The following is a 22,076-nucleotide window of genomic DNA, read 5'->3' as shown; positions in this document are numbered from 1 at the left end:
TAGGTTGTCATGTAAGGGTGTGTAGTAGAGTCATGCTTTGCTGTCTAGACGGATGAATCACTGTAAACACGCCTCCACTAGCCACCATGCAGGCTAGTGCATGAGCTAACCTGCTAATGGAATAAAAATAGCACTAAATCGGATGATAAAATAATAGTTGGAAAACGCGTTTCAACCACACAATTTCGCTATTATTAGATACTTTGTTGTGACTTAATCTAACACCGTGCACATGCCAGAATCAACACATTCAATGGCTCTCGTGCTTTGCGCGTGCACGCCCCATACCGCTTTCACGCGCTCACGGCGGACATAGACATTTAACGTGTAAAAAAAAAAACCCACGCGCACCTCTTTCCTCTTCCTCTGTGCTGTGAAGCGATCACCGTCGATTGAGTATTTCCATATCGTCCATAAAAAAAATAAAAGACAAAGTTAAGCGATCCACTGACAGTTTTTGTTCTTCTTCAAATATGTGTGTTCTGTCTTCCAAACGCTACGGATCCACCATCCACGTCTCGAGGAGTCGAGGTATAAAAAAAAAAGGACGCGATACCGGTAATCCGCTTTCAGCACGCGGGATTGGAGAACGTCGCGTTCGAGGCATCCACTCGCCGCCCTCTCATTGGCCGGCGGCGTGAGCGTTTGATCTGGACGCGGTTTATGCAGTTTGCGTCATAATAGAATCCCCGCTCGCTTTCTCGCTCTGTGTTTGGCGATAGAATGTGATGACGCGACGTTCTGCCGGGCTGTGGCTGCGCTCAGTCACATGACCGCGGAAAATAGCCAGACAGGGAGGAGCGTGCATTTAAAAGCACACGAGTGCATTCAGTGCAAATATAGAGTTTAATGGCTAATGAGCAAAGTAAAAGCTGGTTTACACAGATAGAATTCAGCTAATTTGTCCACCACATATACATGTCAGAAGTGGCCGAGAATTCAAAGTTATCTTAAAGGAACATTCCAGGTTTAAATCAAGTTTAGCTCAATTGACAGCATTTGTGGGATCATGTTGAATACCACAAATATCTATTCGATTCTTCTCTCCTTTTCTTAAAAAAATAAATAAAAAGGCAAAATCTGGGTTACAGTTAAGCAAGAAGTCTCCGGCTGGTCATGTGATTTTAACATGGCAGCCCCCATGAGGGGACCCTCTCCATGTAGAATAATACTCGCTTTACTTTTCTGATCTTGCTTTTCCACTGCTGTTTAGTGCCGCCTCAACGTGGGTGGGATTATAGGCTGATCGTCATAGTTGCGCCGCCTCTACTGCCGTGACATCATCTTAAAGCGACACAAAATAATCAACAATAACACGGCCGCTAGCTGTTAGCTACTAGCTCATTGTGCTGCATAAAGCAGTTGTTGCATGGTGATTTTACACAAGTGTAACAGTTAAATTGGCCTGGTTGTTTTAGAAGCTTCCAGTAGCTGGTCGACTAAATAAAGTGACATTTTTATGCAGAGTATAGAGTTAACGAACCATCCATAGCGTCCATTTGGTCGAACCACTTCCACTTTCTTCTGTTTGAACCACTCCGGCTGTTGTGGTCCTTGATGGTTCTGTAGTCACTTTTAAGTGTTTTTAACTTTTCCCTTCACTGTTGGTAGGTCCGTTGGTAGCCGTGTGCGGCCAACAGCTGAGAAACTTCCTAAGAGACATTTTCCGTTTAGATCGTAGCTATCGAGTGGACCGTCTGCACCTCGTTTATTGACCACGGCGTGGTTTTGCGCACAGCCATTTCAATTTACAATTCGAAAGTCGCGTGAACAAATGATACTGCTATCGCTGTTGCTAACTTTAAAACGAGCGGTTTGATGTCCCGTGTCGCAAAACCTGACGCTGGTAGTGACGATTCTCTCTGACCAATCAGTGATCTGCAGGGTTTTGACGTCACATTTAGTATCAGCTCGGCTCGCTTGGAACCTCGACTGAGGTGGTACTAAAAAAGTACCAGATCAGGGCGAAAATTTCATCAAAATGTTGGGGGGGGACAATAAACATAACAATTCTCAAGAGCAATTTTTGAAGGGGACACCAAGGTTTTAATTGTTGTTGCCCCATTTGCATTTGTATTATTTTATTTCTTAAACAATTATTTTAATGATATTTTAGGGGGGGACAACCCTCAGATGGGGGGGTCCTGACCCCCCCGACCCCCCGCGAATTCCGCCTATATACCAGATACCAGGTACTATCCACAGTGGAAAACCCCCAAAAGCGAGCAGAGTTGAGTCCAGTCGCACTGTACCATGCAGTGTAAAAGCCCCATAAGGTTACTGATATGCCCCGTTTCCACCTGCTATTACGATGTGTTTCGGGTGGTCAGGTGAGACACATCGCTGTTTACACCTGGTCACTTAAATGTGTCTCCTGTGACCATTTGTCTTTGAATTTGGAGGGGAGGGTCTCTGTTTCATGACGACATACATCAGTCACTATGTCAGTGTGTTACTGCATGATATTAAAGCAGAACAGAGTAAAAAAAGACAAAGAAAGCGCAGAAAAAACGGTGCACGGTTTCTCCCAAATGTGGTTTAAATGAAATGCAAGTACAAACGCAACCTGTCAAGCAGTTATCTGTTATCTTAGTGGATTACCTGTATTAAAGGAGCTTCAGGTGTTCATGCTTGTCATCTGAGTTGATATCAGACACACTGAAGAAGATCCATGAAGCTCTCATGATTGTGTATGTATCTGGATTTTAACGTGTTCCCATCGGACGGTAATTTCCTTTTAAAGCCGCTCGTAAATGGCAAAGTTGAAACTCTAGTTTTAGTGCAGCGGTTGATTGACAGGTGAGGGGTGGTTGACAGGACAGATTAGCGTTTACACCTCAAATCTGACGCGGTCACATGTGTTTTTGACCACATTCATATGTGGTTTTCGTGATCCGATCACAAACCACATATGAATGCTAATCGCTAATCTTAATACCAGGTGGAAACGGGGTCTTCATCTCATGTGAGTGGCAAGCATCACCTTGTTCCCCTCACTAGGGTAACCATGAAATTGGGGCATTGGGGAAGAGTACGTGCAGCCTGATACAGCTGGTCGCCTTTGCACGTAAGAATACCTGCCCGCTCCTGTATCAGCAGTTCACGTACACGGCTCAGCGCATGGCATGATTGAAGTGGGACCCCTAGTGTCGCTTCTCCGACACAACGTGGAGAGAGCAACAGAAGGGGAACGTCTAGGTTACGTATGTAACCTCCGTTCCCCGATGGAGGGAACGAAACGTTGTGTCTTCCCCGCCACGTCGCTGAGCCGAGCCACTGTTGTGGCCGGACATTTCCGGCTCCTCAGAAAAATCCTGAATGAACTCCCGTATTCACCCCGCTTAAATGCCCGTATGTCCGGGGCGGGATATGCAAATACCGTCTGCCAACTTCTCATTGGCCTTTTTTCATAGAGGTATATATCGGCGCTCAAGAGAGACCCCTAGTGTCACTTCTCCGAACCAAACGTCTCGTTCCCTCCATCAGGGAACGGAGGTTACATACGTAACCTAGACGTTTTCGTAATACAGAAGTTAGTAAAGGATTGTGATTTGGGTCGGGTTGTTTGTTAGACACACTCTAGCCAGGGACGGATTACCGACCGGGCCAATGGCCCCTCCACCCAAAAGCTTAACAACTTTTGGGTGGAGGGGGGCTACTGGAGATAATTGGCCCCAGGGCCTTTGCAAGTCATAATCCTTCCCTGACTCTTGCCCTGATCATCTCCAATAAAATGTGTAAAATCAGGCTGCTTACTGGATGCTGGTGCATCATATGTTTGGCCAAACTAATCTGCTTGATGCCCTTTTATAGCAGCTGAGATGAGGTTTACTTTGCAGCTGAAGTTTTGCCAGAGTTAGTCATGATGGGCTGAGAAACTCTGAGCTTCATCTGAGAATATTAGCCGTTAAGCTCAGGATACATCTCAGCAGGACACTACCAGACCAAAATGAATGTCAGATGATTTGTCTGCTGGCACAAACTGGGCAGTGAGCATTTGAGATGTCCAAAAAATGTAATGAATCCAGTAGCCTAATGAATCCCGATTACACAAACAAAGTCCATAAAGACATAAAGATTCTTCAAAATTCTCCTTTTGTGTTCCACAGAAAACATCATCAATGTTTGTAATGACATAGGGTGAGTAAATAACGACAACCTTCCTTTTAAAGTAGTTTTTTACCCCTCAAACTTTGATTTCAGATCACTTGTCAGGACGTTCCCACATGCCGACCTCAAATTAAGAGACATCAGTCTTTACATGGATGTCTTATTAATTACTGTGAGAGAAAAAGAGGAGCACATTTGATGGTGCTTTTATCACCACCGAAGGCAATATAATGACATTGTGATATCTGAAAGTACCCGAGACCTCTTCTTATCATGCTGTCATTATATTGCCTGCGCCGGTCTTTGTCCTGGTGAACAAAGCATTTGCTTCTATGCAAACCCACTGGTATCACTATGATACCGGCAACCAGGTCAAAGCTTTGTTTCTCTTGTCGTACTGTGCTGCACCATTACTTTCCGGTGGTCAATGATCATATTATATTAAATATGCCGATGAGATTTTATATAACAATTTTTTTTATATGTCAGGTGAATCAGGCCTGTAGTCATAAACCACACAAGTACAAAGTCCTGAATGAACTTGATAAACACATGACGAATCATTGATGTTGAGCAGATTTGATCTCGGCCTAAAAGGAAAGTTTTGCTCCTTACGGTGTTATAAAGTTGAAGGTTCAAATTTGCAGTTGAAAGCTGCATTCAGGATATTAAGGGCCAAGTTACTTAAAACTTAAAATGAAAAATCAACCCAAAATTATGGCCAATATAAAATGGCAAACTAGTGCTAAAATGAAATATAATGGACATTTATTGATTTATAATTTTTGTAGCATTTTATACTGATTTTATTACATATTTGAATGAACGTTACATGTGTATAGCACTTTTCTGACAGTACACTCAAAGCGCTTTACACAATGAACTGGGGAATCTCCTCAATCACCACCTGTGTGCTGCATCCACCTGGATGATGCAACAGCAGCCATAATGCACCAGTACGCCCACCACACACCAGCTAATGGTGGAGAGAGGAGTTATAGAGACAATTAGTGGATGGGGATTTTTAGGAGGCCATGATTGAGAAGGGCCAGTGGGGGGAATTTAGCCAGGACACTGGTGTACACCCCTAATCTTTACAATGAAATGCCCTGGGATTTTTAATGGACCACGGTTTAATATCTCATCCAAAGGACGGTGTCTTTTTACAGTATAATGGCCCCACCACTATACTGGGGCATTAGGACCCACACTAACCATAGGGTGAGCACCCCCTGCTGGCCTCCATAATACCACTTCCAGCAGCAACCTTAGTTTTCCCCAGGAGGTGTCCCATCCTGGTACTTAGTTTCAGTGGGCAACCAGTCTTGAGCTACAGGGTGATATGGCTGCTGTGATGTGGGAATTATGTATTTAATTATCTATTCAGATCTTTATTTAATGGTTTAATTTTGAATAATTTGAAAGTTGTTCAAGTGAATAAATTTAGTGTATATTTGAAACAACACTCATGTTTTAGATATACTATTTATTTTTTTACTATTTTTTTTAGTTTGTATTAGAAGGAAAATAAAAGGGTGAATTAGGTTTCCCCCAATATTTAGGACCATTCAGACATTTTACTAATTATTTTCATGATGATGATATGTTAATTTAATTTTTAATTATTTATACATCATGTACGATTTCTTGCACCCCCTTTCATTTATTCACCACAGCGATAGCGACAATAGAACACAACACAGCTGCACACAAAAATAAAGCTGGGCATAGAAATGCATCAATTCTTCGACTACAAACTCTTCACACATGCTTAGTAAGTTCTGTTCTCTGTGTCGCTATCGCTGTGATGGACCTGTTTTTAGATAATATCGTGAAGGCGCTGCGTGAACTGTTGCTCTCGTGCCCTTCCATGAACTAATACATTAAGTTTCTAACCAAATATTATCATATGCTTTCATAACAATCATGAGTCTCATGGAATAATTGACTAGACTTCTGAATTATACGTTTGTGTCCTTTTGAAGCTTGAAGATGTGGTCACCATAAACTGCCATTGTATGACATCACTCTCCCTTTGTGTTAATAAAAAAAAAAAAGTCATATCACATACACAGGGGTGAGTAAACAATGACTGAATTTTCATTTTTGGGTGAAATAGTCCTTTTGAGAATCAACACTGGAAATTATGGGACTTACGAAAACAGCAATTTAAGGGAAATGTGCTTAATTGTCATGAAAATAATATCATAATGTAAATAATATAATTGTAAATAATCTATAAAGCAAATAATATAAGCATAATAACAGTCTTAATATATTTAAGCAATATCGCACGAACAAGAGTCTACATCAGCACTGCTGTGATTCGGCCGCAGGTCGAGTGTCGTAGGTAATTACAGCAGTGCTGATATAGGGCCATATAGCACGATTGCCAGTGTGATATTGCTTATATACAACAGTTCAATGAACAATTACATAATAAAAATTAAGTAAAACTGAGTACGGTCATAAAAACGCATTTGTGCATGGAACTACTTTATTACGCGATGGATCAGAATCTGCCGTTGCTGGTTCAAAACAATGATGTGTCCAAACCTCCGTTAGTAATTCAAAAATGTCACTTCAGAAATAGTATCATGGCTTGTGCTGTTTCTAACAAGTCATTTGATAAACAAGGATGGATGCGTGTGTGTGTGTGTGTGAGAGAGAGAGAGAGAAAGAGAGAGAGAGGCGGAGTGTGTGCGATCACCAGTTGCCACTCCCAAGCAGAGATGCTGTCAGCTTTCTGAAGATCAGCTTTCTCAGTGGAAAAATAGCGTCCAATCAGGGGGATTTCTCCCTATTTTGCGGTAGCCGTTGCGTAACAGTCGATCACTATATAAACCACAATGTCCTCCGCCATTTTAAACAGTTACAATTGTGTAATTAATCAGTCTGTTGTGTCTCTCAGCTGTGATGAGCCGTAATGCTGAAGTTGTTAATTTAATGCTGTTTAAAGCCGTTTTCTAGCTTTAGTAGTTTAATAGTAACACGAGCGATCACAAAGAGCTGTTGCATGTTCACTTCACATCACCCAACTGTCTCATATAACACGCAAAAAATTATCTTTTGCCCCCACCTGCTGGCTAACATATGTAATGAAAAAAAAGACAAACAGTAGCTCTTAACACATCTGCACTGCTCTTACACTTTAGTTTAGAACAGCAGGAACACAAGCGGAGTGACCCACACAGAGAAGCGTCCAGTGCTCATGGAACATCTCTCGTCCAATCAGATTCGAGGAACTGAACTAACTGTTTTATATATATATATATATATATATATATATATATATATATATATATATATATATATATATATATATATATATATAAAAGCGCTCTCTGTCTGCTCGTATATATATATATATATATATATATATATATATATATATATATATATATATATACCTATGAAGATGAACCATAGGTGTAGTTGTGCAGTACTCACCGGTGTTGTTTTTATAGCAACTGATGGATGCTGTTGTGGGCAGACTTTCATCGGAGTCCACGGAGCCCGTGTCGTCGTCTTGAGAGCAGCCGGCCTGAATCGCCCGCAGGTAGCTGTGGCTTCGAGACCTGAAGCAGGTGGGCATGGGCAGATCCAAAGCCCTCACTGCCTGAGAGTCCACCTGCCTGTAAACCGTGCTGCTCAGGTAACCCTGGTCCACCTGAAAGGACACAGGCGGGTTGAATCGACCCATGCGAGGCCTGCGGGGTATCCGACTGCTGCCCCAATTTATGCCTTGAAATTCCATTTTAGAAAATTGAAGAAAAACTTTATTTAAAATACAAAATGTTGATTCAACCTTTCACTAAAATGTATATTATCAAGCCGGTTCTCGCCTCCTCCTTCCCAGGTTGCGGCACCAGTGCAACAAAGTTCAGTGGAAAGGAGGAGGCGAGAACCGGCTTGATAATATAAATAATAGTTTAATACGAAACTGAACCAAAAAGACAAACACACACACACACAGGTGTCGGACAGCTGCCCGTAACTCTCTCTCTGTCGCACTGCCGTCTCTGGTCGCCCTTATCCCTCTCGGGCTTCATCAGCCTAATCAAGGGCTGGGTGTGCGGAATCACGACCCGGCCCGCCCTTCACCCTGTCACAAACTAGCACTTTAGAGAAAAAATGTCTTAAAGAGAAAAATATTTTTGTATAATTTTATGTCTATGTATTGTTGTTAAATGTTAAATTATTAATAAAAAAATGTATATATACAGTGGGGTCATATTAAAATATCAGAGACCACATTAAAAGTCTAATTTAAACATTGAAATTACGTTTTAGAAAATTGTAGTAAAAATTTATTAACAATAAGGTTTTCAATTAAACTTTTTCAAATTCTAATTTAAACCTTGAAATTTAAAATGTAAAATTTTTTAAAAAATTTAGTAATTTTGTTTTCACTGAAATGGTTCGCTAATAATATAATTTGAATTACAAATTGTCTAAAAGTGAAAAATAGTTTTGTTTAATTTTCTGTATAGGTATTGTTGTTAAAATTAATTACATAAATATATTTATTATTAATTTTACATTTAACAACAATATATATATATATATTTATCCAGTCGGGTCCAAATATCCGAGACAAGAATAAAAATAAAAAATCTATTTTTAAGACGTGAAATTACGTTTTAGAACAATTTGGTAAAAGTTTATTGAAAACGTTTTTTAAATGAACTTTTCACTCGAATTGTTACGCTGATAATATCATTTGTACTTCAAAATTGCATTAAAGTGTAAATTTGTCTAAAAGAGAAAAATATTTTGTATCATTTTATGTCTGTGTATTGTTGTTAATTATAATATAAATTTTTTTAAACGGAAAATGACAAACAAATTTTATTTAAGTGAGAAAAACAGGCATTTTCAAAGGTTGCACTCCACAATCACAAAAGTCACTTCTTGCTTCACTGAAACGGGACACGCGTCTTAGCAAATCATTTACAAAGTGATTCGTTTTGAGAACCGCTGATGCGCCACATTTTTAATCCTGAAATATCCTTTTCCTGCCTCTCTGCTCCAAATCCGACAGGCAGAATGTAAGAAAAAGCCTCCAAGAGTGAATGAACTCTGCAGTGATTCATATGATGAAACCAACCTGCAGACAAAACGCAATCACAGTTCAAACTCTCTTAAAGCCGGCAGGGACGGAAACAGCAGCTGCTTCTTTTCAATCTTGATTGAACCCTTTTAGTGAAAAGCAAAGAGAAACTTTCTGTTTGTTCGGTTAGCAGGTGACACTTCTCACAGGAACGCAAAAGTACGGGATTGTGGGTATGAATGTATGTGTTTGTCGAGGACCAACCCAGTAATTAAAAGCAAACAACAACAACAAAGGGTTTAGCTGAGATCCGCTTAGAAACATGGAATAAACTCTTTGAAGTCATTAAAAAGTCCCCTTTGAAGTAAGCATTCCCTACTTGATCTCTATTATAAATGCTACAAACTAGCAGGTGTGCTAGCTTTATCTTCATGTTTTCCCTTTGATTCAAACATTTTCACTCGCATAAACATCTGTCCAATCTTAGAAACAACCTTTTAATGAAACAGCACTTAAAAAATGCCCATCCATAAGTCTTCATTATCCCTAGGTTGTTGCTTGGGCTTTGTTATGTGGTTGCTAGGATGTTGCAGGTGGATACTAGGTGGTTGTGTGGTTGCTATGGTGTTCTTGATGGAGCTACGTGGTTGTTAAGGTCTGTTGGCTGGTTGCTAGGGCTTTACAGAATGGTTGCTAGGGTATCCTTGATGGATGCTTAGTGATTGTTAGAGTGTGTTGGGTTGTTGCTACGGCTTTGCTATGTGGCTGCTAGGGTGTTGTGGGTGGATGCTAGTTGTTTGTTAGGTTACTAAGGTGTCCTTGATGGATGCTACATAGTTGTTAAGGTCTGTTGGCTGGTTGCCAGGGCTTTACAGAGTGGTTGCTAAGGTATCCATGATAGATGCTAGGTGGTTGTTGGAGTGTGCTGAGTGGTTGCTTGAACTTTATTATGCGGTTGCTATTGTGTTTGGGGTGGATGCTGGTTGTTTGTTAGGGTGTGTTGACTGGTTGCTAAGACTTTGTAAAGTGATTGCTAGGGTGTCCTGGATTGGTGCTAGGTGATGTTAGGGTGGTTGATAGGGTTTTGCTATGCGGTTGCTAGGGTGTTCTGGGTGGATTCTAGGTGGTTGCTAGGGTGTTATGGACGGATGCTAGGTGGTTGTTAAGGTGTTTTGGGTGGTTGCTTGGGGCTACTAAGTGCTGCTAGGGTGTTCTTGATGGATGCCAGGTGGTTGTTAGAGGATGTTGGTTGGTTGCTAGGGCTTTGTAAAGTTGGAACTAGGGTGTTCTTGATGGATGCTAGGTAGTTGTTAGTGTGTGTGTTAGGTGTTTGCTATTGTTTTGCTATGCGGCTGCTAGGGTGTTCTGGGTGGATGCTAGGTAGTTGTTAGGGTGTGTTGAGTGGTTGCTTGGAGCTTGCTATGGTGTTCTAGATGGATACTAGGTGGTTGTTAGAGGATGTTGGATGCTTTATAGGGCTTTGTAAAGTGGTAGCTAATGTGTTCTTGATGGCTGCTAGGTGGTTGTTAGGCAGTGTTGGGTGGTTGCTAAGGGTTTCCTATGTGGTTGCTAGGGTGTTGCAGGTGTTTATTAAGTGGTTGATAAAGTGTTCTGAATACTATGGGAATGTTAGGGTGTGTTGGCTGGTTGCTAGGGATTTTTTTAAGTGGTTGCTAAGGTGTCCTGGGTGAAGACTAGTTGTTTGTTAGGGTGTGTTGACTGGATGCTTGGACATGGTTAAGTGATTGCTAGGGTGTCCTGGATGGGTGCTAGTTGGTGTTAGGGTGTGTTTGCTGGTTGCTAGGACTTTGTAAAGTGGTAATTAGGGTGTTCTTGATGGATGCTAGGTGGTTTTTAGGGTGTACTATTGTTTTTCTTTGCGGTTGCTAGGGTGTTCTGTGTGGATGCTAGGTGGTTGTGTGGTTTCTAGGGAGTTTTGGGTGGACGCTAGGTGGTTGTGTGGTTACTAGGGTGTTCTGGATGGATGCTAGGTGGTTGATAGTGTGTGTTGTGTGGTTGCTTGTGGTTTGCTAAGCAGTTGCTAGGATGTTCTTGATGGATGCTAGGTGGTTGATAGTGTGTGTTGTGTGGTTGCTTGTGGTTTGCTAAGCAGTTGCTAGGATGTTCTTGATGGATGCTAGGTGGTTGTTGGTGGATGGTAGCAAGGGCTTTGTAAAGTGGTAGCTAGGGTGTTCTTAATGGCTGTTTGGTGGTTGTTAGGCAGTGTTGGGAGGTTGCTAGGCGGTTGGGGGGTTTCTAGGGTGTTCTTGATGGATGCTAGGTGTTTTTTTTAAGTGGTTAAGGTGTTTTGGGTGGATGCTAGGTGGTTGTTTGGGTATGTTGGTTGGTTGCAAGGGCTTTGTTAAGTGGTTGCTTTTTCCATACAATGGAAGCGAATGGTAACTGAGTTTGTAATTCTGCTAGTGAGAAAATCTAAAGTGAGTTTGGAACTACACGAGGGTTAGTAAATGACAACAGAATTTTAATTAATAATAATTAATCATTTTAATAATTTTAAATAAATGAAATCATCTGACCTGGCTCATGGTAGTCCCTCGTCCCAGTGATGCACAGCCCTGAATGAATCCCACATCTGCATCCCAGTGCTGCAGGACCGCCTCACTCGGTGCCATCAAACAGTCCAAGTCATCCATACTGCGATTGGTGGCGACCTCGCATAGAGACGGCATACAGCTGATCGAGAAACAAAGGAGAAACATAAGACAATGAGTGATGGAAGAGACTGATCAACATTCCCGAGGAACAGCCTACATCATTTCCCTTTTGATGCACTGCGGATTACTTTTTAAGTAGTGACTGAGACGCGGTGACCGAGCAAACGTGACCCAAAATGAAAATTCTGTCATCATTTACTCACCCTCATATTGTTCCAAACCTTCTTCTTTGCTTCTGTGGAACACAAAGTGAGATATTAGTCAGAATGTCAGTCACCATTCAGTTTCAATATCTGTAAACAAGATGCAATGAAAGTGAATGGTGACTGAGACTGTCTATTTCTGCCTTACATCTTATTTTGCATTCCACACAAGAATAAATGTCACACAGATTGAAATCAACATGACAGAATTTCATTTTTCGGTGAACTATTCCTTTAATTCAGTTTAAGTGAAGTCACGGATTAGCAGGGACGGATTACCGACCGGGCCAATGGGGCCAGTGCCCAGGGGCCCTTGAATACCCAGGGGTGCCCAGGGCTTTGAGGTTATTTCTCTGATGCATAGTGTATACTACAGTATTTAAAATTATATTCTATTGTACACTCTTAGAAGAGAAGGTTCCATATAGAACCAAAAAGGGTTCTATCGCTCTATTCTATTTGGAACCCTAAATAACCTTTTTTTCTAAGAGTGTAATGGAAGCTTTTAAGATATATGATTTTGAAAAATAAAAAGAGATTAGGAATGATTATATTCTTGATTTAAAGTTCAAATAAATGGGTGTTTCTTCAACTTAAGGCAACTTCATGCCTCAGGGGTTTATTTTTACTAAAACAAACATATTTCAACTTTTTTCTTTTTGTTGTGTGGTCCCATTAAATCTGACTTGGAAACTTTTTTACTAGGTCTTCGTCTTTTATTTGTGTACTTTCAAAGGCTTTTTATGTCCAGAGATGACTGTTTTAGCCTTTTAGACTTTCAATATTAAATTAAGAAAATAAATGATAAAAATACAAATGATTTAATTAATAAAATGTTTAAACTACTTTCCAAAACCAAGAATGAAATAAACATAAACCATTTCAAAATTTTGTGCATTTTTTTATTTTTTATATTATGACTGTCCTACCATGGCAAAAATTTTGCCCCAAATAATTTTTTTTTTCAAAAGTTGTCTGTGAAGCGTTTTCTTGATATGAAATATGACACATGTGCTGTTTAAAGAAAATAAAGGAAAGAAAAGTAATTTTTTATTTGCCATTTTGACAAATTATACTAAAAAAAGAGGGAAAATTTTAGTCATTTCCACCAAAGAATTCTATTAAACACAATACAGAATTTGAGATTCTTCTGTTAAAGTAAGTGGCTCACTCTAACATCACCTTTATCTTTTTTTTAAAGAAAAGGATGGATGTGTCAAAATGAATTTTTGTGGGAGTCAACATTAATACTATAAAAGCTTTGCAAAGGAACTGCCATTGAAGGATGGGCAGTTCAAAACACTTGGACCCGATGCAAAATGGCAAGTAAACATTTCAGTTCATGAATATTTCATATGTCATGACTGTTTGATAATTTATAGTGCTGACACCCTGTTTTAACCAGGCATGTCCATTGACGTGACGCGATGGCTTGAGACTGTCTACACAGGGTGAGCAAGATTTTGCTCTGAAAAAGCACTTTAATCAGGTCATAGTAGCGACAAGCACATTTTCACGTCCCTTCGAAATAAAGTAGAAAGGAACATAAGGAAGGCAAAAGCTGAGTAATTTATTAGAATAATTGCTGATGCAAGAGGAAATGGGAAACTGATCTGGAAAAATCTTAATAAACTAACCGGAAGACATATTGATCATAGGACAAGAATCTTAACCCAAGATCAGGATACGATAGCAAACACTTTTAATAATTTGTATTTTTTAAGAATTAACTCAGTTGAGGAGTAATCCCATAAATTATGACAAACCTATTTTTAGAATAACTGAAATATCTGAATCTGAAGTAATAAATATCATAAGCTCCTTAAGAGACTTAAATGCAAAGGATGCTTATGGTTTGGATATATATATATATATATATATTTTTTTTTTTTAAATCAAATAAGGATGTCTTAGTTTGTCCTATTGTCCACCAGATTAATCTGTCAATTAAGCAAGGAATTATTCCGGACACCTGAAAACACCCGTTTTCAAGGCTGGTGATCAAAAAACTGTTGGAAACTACAGACCTATTAGTATTTTACCTGTAGTTTACAAGATAGCCGAGAAATGGGTAGCAAAGCAGCTGACCGCTCACTTGAATAATGGGCACACCCCTCTGCACCCAATGCAATTCGGATTTCGTATCAACCACTCAACAGAAACAGACAACTGCAACTTTCTTGAAAATGTCAAATCATAACTAGATGAAGCCAGTGTAATAGGAGCCGTTTTTCTGGATTTAAAGAAGACTTTTGATACTGTGAAACATAAGGTACTACACTCAAAGCTACATGTATCTCTTTAATTCTTCTGCTGATGACATTAATGGGTGAATTCATATTTAATTAACAGGAAGTAAAGTGTACGTATTCGCAATTCTAATTCAACATATTTTAACTCTAATACTGGAGTTCCGCAAGGGTCAATATTGGGCCCTATTTTGTTCAGATTGTATATTAATGACTTGCCTTTTGCCTGTCCATCTGTCAACATGCAAATGTATGCTGATGACACAGTTCTTTATGTACATGCTAAAAACAAACAACAAGCTGCAAACAAATGAACTGAAGCCATGGATTCATACTTACATTTGAATATAAGCAAAACTGTTTGTATGTTCTTCTTACAGAAACCCAGAGAGATTCATCATCCTGATGTCTTTGTTAAAGGACAAAAGCTTAAGGTGGTGTCTGACTTTAAATAGCTTGTGGTTATTTTAGGTTCAAATCTGACATTTTGAAAGCATGCTAAAATGTGGCCAGTACTATCAAATTTAACCTGGCTAACTTTAGGCATATAAGACCATACCTAACAGCAGAGGCAGCAAAGCTTTTATGCATGCTATGATATTCTCCCACATACGTAACAAATTGCTTTACTAGCTGGTCACAAACAAGCACAACAATTCTAAAACCAACTAAAAACACTTGACCGGAGGGCCAATAGTTATCACCATTGCAATATAGTACAAAAATACAAATTATTTAGTTTTGTCAGTTTTTAAGGTTTTACATGGGCTTGCACCTCCCCCATTGATAATGCAGAAGGATAATAGTGGCAGGATAACCAGGGCAATTACTAGACATGGCTGTGTTGTACAATACAGACGTACCAAGTTTGGGCAAACCGCCTTCTCAGTCTGAGCCATCCATTTCTGGAATACTCTACCCATTTAGTTAAGAGAGAGTACTAATTACTTAACTTCTAAATATAAACGTAAGATATGGCTTAAATCAAACCAAACATGCAATCATGTGTAATTAGTCTCTTTGCATTGTATTGTATTGTCATCAGTTTTGTCTGTCTCTTTTATTATCCTTATTAAAGTTTAAAAAAAAAATGTATGCATTGCGTTAGCTCGTTTGTTTGTCATATTGTATTGGATTATGCACTGCTATTATCTGTACGCTATTGCGATTAGTTACTTGTGATAAGTAATTTTATCTTAATTTTAGGTTGCCGCCTTAAGAACTAGCTAAGGACAACAGATGAAAATTAGCCTACAGGTCTAACTCTGGCTCATTTACAGTGTTTTCTTCTTCTGTTGATTAATGAGTACCGTCCTTATCAAATAAAATAAATGAATAAAAAACACCGGGTTGTGTTGACACAAACTTTTGAAACTTTTTATTTGTGTTGCTGGCTGTAGTAGCACCAGCGCATGCAGTACAAAATGGAACAGGACATTGGTTTACTGTTGGCGCAACGCAAAACGCCACAACGGACGCTTCCCTTGTACACCGCATCATTGATTATAAGTCATGATGCGACTCTCGAGTCCAGTGTAGACCGGGTGTGAGTGTTAACAGCTGTGCTTATGGTAAATGGTAAATGGTCTGCTTTTATATAGCGCCTTTTTAACCTTATCGGTATTCAAAGCGCTTTACACTGTGACACATTCACACACACATTCACACACCAATGGTGGCAGAGCTGCCATGCAAGGCGCTAGCCTGCCATTGGGAGCAACTTGGGGTTCAGTGTCTTGCCCAAGGACACTTCGGCATGTGGAGTCGTGTGGGCCGGGAATCAAACCACCAACCCTGCGATTAGTGGCCGACCTGCTCTACCGACTGAGCCACAGCCAGTCCACAGTGATTAGAGTGTTTGAATACCCGAATATTTCAGCTCTGTATGTCCTCATAAAGCATGTGAATGGTGACCAAAACTTTGAAGCTCAAAAAAGCACATAAAGGCAGCATAAAAGTACTCCATACAACTCCAATGGTATAAATCTTGAGAATCTCCTTGGCGGTCATTATTTCAAGCTTGAGTACACTTCCTATAGAGCCATCTGTGTATGCATCAAGCACAAGAAAGTGTAATCGAGCTTGAAATCATGATTGTGCCTAGAGACTGCAATGATAAGATGTACTGTAAAAATGAGTTATATTTTGGCCTGTACTCACTCAAGACCAACTGGATCGCTTCAAGAGACATGGAGTAAACTACTGGAGTCGTATGGATTACTTGCTATATTATATGCTGCCTTTATGTGCTTTTTGGAGCTTAGAATTTTCGGCCACCATTCAAAACTTGCATTATATGGACCTAAAGAGCTGAGATATTCTTCTAAAAGTCTTCATTTGTGGTCAGCAGATGAAAAAGTTATACACATCTGGGATGGCATGAGGGTGAGTTAATGCTGAGAGAGTTTTTATTTTTGGGTGAACTATCCCTTTAAAATGGTCTCCATTATAAATTATGGGCTGTACATGTGTGGCACTGAGGTGGCATTGCACAGAGACCAGACCACACCAAACTGCTTCCTCATAAACAGACCAGGGCTATGTTTGCTACAGACAGTGGGTTTACAGGAAGAGTGGGGCGTTACATGGGCGAATAATTCATACTCTGTAATCATGCACTCACCCTCATGTCATTCCAAATGACTTTTCATGACAGATGATAAATGTGAGTCTTAGTCACCATTCAAAAAGGTGCAATGAAAGTGAATAGTGACTGAGGCTGTCAGTCTCTAACATTCTGCCTAACATCTCCTTTTGTGTTCCACAGAAGAAAGACAGCCATTTGGAACGACATAAGAGTGAATAAATACTGACATCATTTTTCAGTTCCTTTTGGAGGAAAGAATGTTAGCCGAAAAAGCAAGGTTGAATTCACACTTAGTCATCCTGGCACGTTTGGCATTCTCTCTTCAAGGTACTAAATCTTATCTCACATAATATTTAGGACAATACTATTTTGAATTCGGAAACTCTTAAGTAAGACTATTTAACAGACACTTTGCACGAGTTTTGAACATGGCCACTTGTTGCACATCACAGGAGTGACGAGTATGATGAAGAAACACTTTAACTTTTTAGAAACACTCTGTAGGTCTCTGTCTGACACGGTGTGCCTCTGATATACAGAACAGGCAAGAACACTTCAGAATATTCAAGGGCAATTTCATATCACATTTGTAGTTTCAAGTAAAGGAGGGTAAACAAACTGTCAACATACTGCCATCTGCTGGTCACTATGAACACATGTTTCCATCCGATGACATTGATTTTGTATGGAGTTGGCTTTGTTGATTACCACAAAAATAACTCTCAACTCTTCCCTCCTTTTCTTTAAAAGTGAAATCGGCCAATTTGTGGAGGGGTTAAAGGCAGAAATGTGAAGCTTATAATTTTATAAAAGCAATTACATTGAGATTTATTCAAATAATACATTGGGTTTGAGCTTATTTTAGGGTTTGCTGACCAGGGAATAAAAATTGAAAACGAACAACATTTTTAGCAGAACGTAACCAAAAACCGGCACAAAGTGATTTGCTGGTAACCGGTTATAACCAGTTAATTTTGTTTGTAGGGTTTATCACAGTAAATGAACTACACACTTCATATTGCCTGAAAAATGAAACATGTGCTTTGATCCTGAAGGAAACTGCTGCATCACACATTTCTTCACCTAATTGCCTGTTGTGATGTCATATTCTCTGAATGAAGACCTTTTTAACAACTATGTATAAAGACTACATATACATGCAGTGCTAATCCAGACACAAGGAAAACATTATTAGAGGTAAAAGTACATTTCTCAGTTGTTTCCAAGTCTTCAGTGAATTATTTAAGCAATATCGCACGAACAAGAGTGTTATATGGCCCTACATCAGCACTGCTGTGATTCGGCCGCAGGTCGAGTGTCGTAGGTAATTACAGCAGTGCTGATATAGGGCCATATAGCACGATTGTGAGTGTGATATTGCTTATATACAACAGTTCAATGAACAAGTACATTTTAAAAAAATTTGGAAAAACTGAGTACGGTCATAAAAACGCATTTGTGCATGGAACTACTTTATTATGCGATGGATCAGAATCTGCCGTTGCTGGTTCAAAACAATGATGTGTCCAAACCTCCGTTAGTAATTCAAAAATGTCACTTTAGAAATAGTATCACGGCTTGTGCTGTTTCTAACAAGTCATTGGTTAAACAAGAATGGATGTGTATGTGTGTGTGTGTGTTAGAGAGAGAGAGAGAGAGAGAGAGAGAGAGAGAGAGAGAGAGAGAGAGAGAGAGAGAGAGAGAGAGAGAGAGAGAGAGAGGAGTATGTGCGATCACCAGTTGCCACTCCCAAGCAGAGATGCTGTCAGCTTTCTGAAGATCAGCTTTCTCAGTGGAAAAATAGCGTCCAATCGGGGTGTTTTCTCCCTATTTTGCGGTAGCCGATGTACAAGAGTATTTCACTATAGAAACCACAATGTCCTTGTCCTGATAAATGCTTATTTTTGCTTATTGTGGTGAGGCAAGTGGCTTATTTTGGGCTTGTTTTTCCAGAACAGGTCACTTGGTTCACTTGTGAGATCTGGCAACACTGCAATTGGTATTTCACCCACCCCTTACCACAGAGTACTGTCATTATAAAAAGAACGTTATTAACCGTTCTTTTATTGTGTTCTAACCGGTAAACTTTTGGAAAGGAGGCTGCGCAACTTCTGAATCGGAACGAAAAAATACAGTTTTGCTCAGAACGAACCAAAATGAAAAAGATTTAGTTTTTAGTCCCTGTTGTTGATATTACATCATCATGGCAACAAAGCACTAAAATTAGATTTAAATTGACACTGAAAAGGTTAGTGCAAGTTTATCACACTAAAATCATGTGAACATGCATATTGTTTATGTCTGGTGACTATAATTTTGAAACTGAATATTGTAACATTTACACATTGGCCCCATTCACTTCCATTGTAAGTGTCTCACTGTAACCCAGATTCTTGCTTTTCTTAAATCATTTTTGTGGTAATCAACATTATGGCACAAATGCTATCGATTGAACTTAACTTGTATTGAACCTGGAATATTTCTTTAAGATACTTTGGATGCACAAGACACTGGATCTCTTCCAAAACTTAGTGAGCTGTATATCTGTCTCCTGCCTACATAGGCAGCTGTCTTTTATGGCAGCATTCGTACTGATATAATTCTGCAATTCCACTAGTGCGATCCGCTCATTGCCGCTCACAACACTAAGCTTGCTTTGCGCCGCTATCAATCCCACAATCCAACTCGTGAGTGTGGTGCTTGACTGCCATAGGAATCAATTGAAAATGATCACTCAGCTTCACTCACAACACGCCATTTAACATTCGGTTAACCGTAATTACCATTTGTAATATGAAAACCAAGTGTGTATTGTCTCTCATTGTTTTCAGTACATGAGCGATAATATATTTGATATGTGTGCGATTACAACTGGAAAGATGCCAGCTTCATTTCCGTATGCTCACATGCTAACCCAGCTACAATGAATGTGTGAAATCATCATTTGAAGTCTGTTTGAAGTCAGAAATAAACATAATTATGTGATTAAAGTACTGAATCCAGCAGAGTCTATTAAAGGCATATTTTAAAGTGCCTATGACAGACATCACTGCTTCAGATCATAGTGATTGGCTACCGCCAGGCGTTTTCCGCTTCTTGCATAAAGCCAAGGATTTTCATCTTTTTTGACACCCTCGAATGCCCTCGGTGCTTGCTCGGCACTGCTGTCAATCCCACAACATACCAGTGGAAACGTATGGTAAGAGAGCGATTTGGAATGCTCTAAATAGACCTTATTCACAGTACAGCCATTTTTAATGGGAATGACAACGAGGCTGTGAGGGATAGACTCACATCTCTTCAATGGCCCGTACGGTATAAAGCTGTAAAAACCTCCTAGATCACACTGGATTTTCCACAAATCATGTTGTCTGGAGTTTTTTTGTCTACTGAATGTTCTTAGACAGATATTTTTTCAATGCTTTGACTGCAGAACGATCCAAAACACTTTAAACTGCAGTACAGCCTATTGAAGTGACTACGTCTATCCCTCACAGCCTCGTTGTCAATCCTGTCAAAAATTAAATATGGTGCTGCTGTGAATAAGGTCTATAGGCGGCAGCTCCAGGCGTCATTCAAATAGCGCTCATCATGTGCAGCGCACGCAAGACTGGACTCGCTACTGATTTCAATAGAGGTGACACGAGAGGAACAACGTGATACTCTAATGAGCATAAATACGCATATTACACACACATTTTAGTTAAAGTCAATTTTCTATGATATTTTTTTTTTTTTTACAGTATCTCACAAAAGTGAGTACAACCCTCACATTTTTGTAAACATTTGATTATATCTGTTCATGTGACAACACTGAAGAGTAGTGAGTGTACAGCTTGTATAACAGTGTAAATTTGCTGTCCCCTCAAAATAACTCAACACACAGCCATTAATGTCTGAACCGCTGGCAACAAAACAAATAACTAACAAACAAAACTAAAACGAACAAAGAACTAACATGCGAAAGGAAAACTAAACAAAAAGTAACAAATAACTAACAAACAAAACAAAAACTAACAAAGAACTAACATGCGAAACGAAAACTAAACTAAAAGTAACAAATAACTAACAAACAAAACAAAAACTAACAAAGAACTAACATGCGAAACGAAAATGAAATAAAAACTAAATAAAAAATTCCAAACTATTCACAAGTGCACATCTATTCGGAAAGGCACAAATAATGACTTCCGAAATAATAACGGATTCATCCGAATAATATCAAAAAAATATTTGTACGACTGATTATCCAAGAGGCACAAGGATAAAGCGTAATTTTAAATAGATACAAATACAGATAATTGCTTCGCTGTACACCCCTAATTATTAGTGTATTATATTCTAGCATATCTAGAGGTATCTATTATGATCTCTTGCTTATGTGTAATGCCTTTTGCTTGGCTAGTCACGTGCTGGACTACTCAATGGTGTATCGGCCCCTCTCAGTTCTTAACCCATCCTTGTATGTGTGTGTCTGCGTGTGTAATGTGGTTTACATACATGGTTTTTCTGTGTATGAGTGTGTGAGCGGTTTGACTCACATGCGTGGCGGTAGTGGCGGCTGCTGTTCGCTCAGAGAGCGCTGTGTGGCCTTCAGGTAACTCTGTCGTCTGGCGGTGGTCTTAGGCGAGGGTTTCGGTGAGGGTGGGCTGTCTGAATCATCACTGTCCTCCGTGTCTCCCATGGCTTTAACGTAACTGCCGCTGCGCATTCTCCTGCACGGGATCTCGCCTGCAGCCCCTGTCTTACCCAGCGTCCCACTTGACTCACCCTTAGGCACCTGCCAACAGACAACACAACCAAACCTCAATTTATTTTATCTGACTACCCACATAAAGAAAAAGTGAGTGGTGTTTGCCCATACAAAATTCACCAACACGAAACTAGGGAGTTTGCAAGGACATAGATGCGCAGTTGTCAAGGTGGTTGTTAGTACATATATGGTTCCTAGGGCGTTGATTTTTTTCCATCCATCCATCCAGAATATATGCATACTGTGCACAGTATATACAGTAAACCCTATAAGGGCCTAATTTAGTGGGGTGCTGGGGTAGGCTTTGCCCAACCAAATTATCCCTATTTCGTTCCAAGCGCAAGTAAAGCAAAGGGTCGAATTGTATAATCATGGTGCTAACCCTAACCAAAAACATGCACAATACCTCCATAACCTCCCCATCAAAGGAAAAACACGTGCAACAT

General features: G+C 39.7%; 1 protein-coding gene across 1 annotated transcript in view; it reads right to left on the bottom strand.

The window, feature by feature from the left end:
• dlgap4a (discs, large (Drosophila) homolog-associated protein 4a) overlaps positions 1–22,076 on the bottom strand; it is a 178,017-nt gene that overhangs the window by 28,550 nt on the left and 127,391 nt on the right. Inside the window, exons 6-8 of the mRNA XM_052091675.1 lie at positions 21,419–21,657; positions 11,701–11,857; positions 7,561–7,780 (exon numbers count right to left, since the gene is read on the bottom strand). Of these exons, the coding sequence (XP_051947635.1) occupies positions 7,561–7,780; positions 11,701–11,857; positions 21,419–21,657 (616 nt within the window). The remainder of the gene's footprint in view (positions 1–7,560; positions 7,781–11,700; positions 11,858–21,418; positions 21,658–22,076) is intronic.

This window comes from Xyrauchen texanus, chromosome 25 (genome assembly GCF_025860055.1).
Source record: "Xyrauchen texanus isolate HMW12.3.18 chromosome 25, RBS_HiC_50CHRs, whole genome shotgun sequence".
NCBI classification, from domain to species: domain Eukaryota; kingdom Metazoa; phylum Chordata; class Actinopteri; order Cypriniformes; family Catostomidae; genus Xyrauchen; species Xyrauchen texanus.
This window is presented reverse-complemented; position numbering and strand designations above follow the sequence as displayed.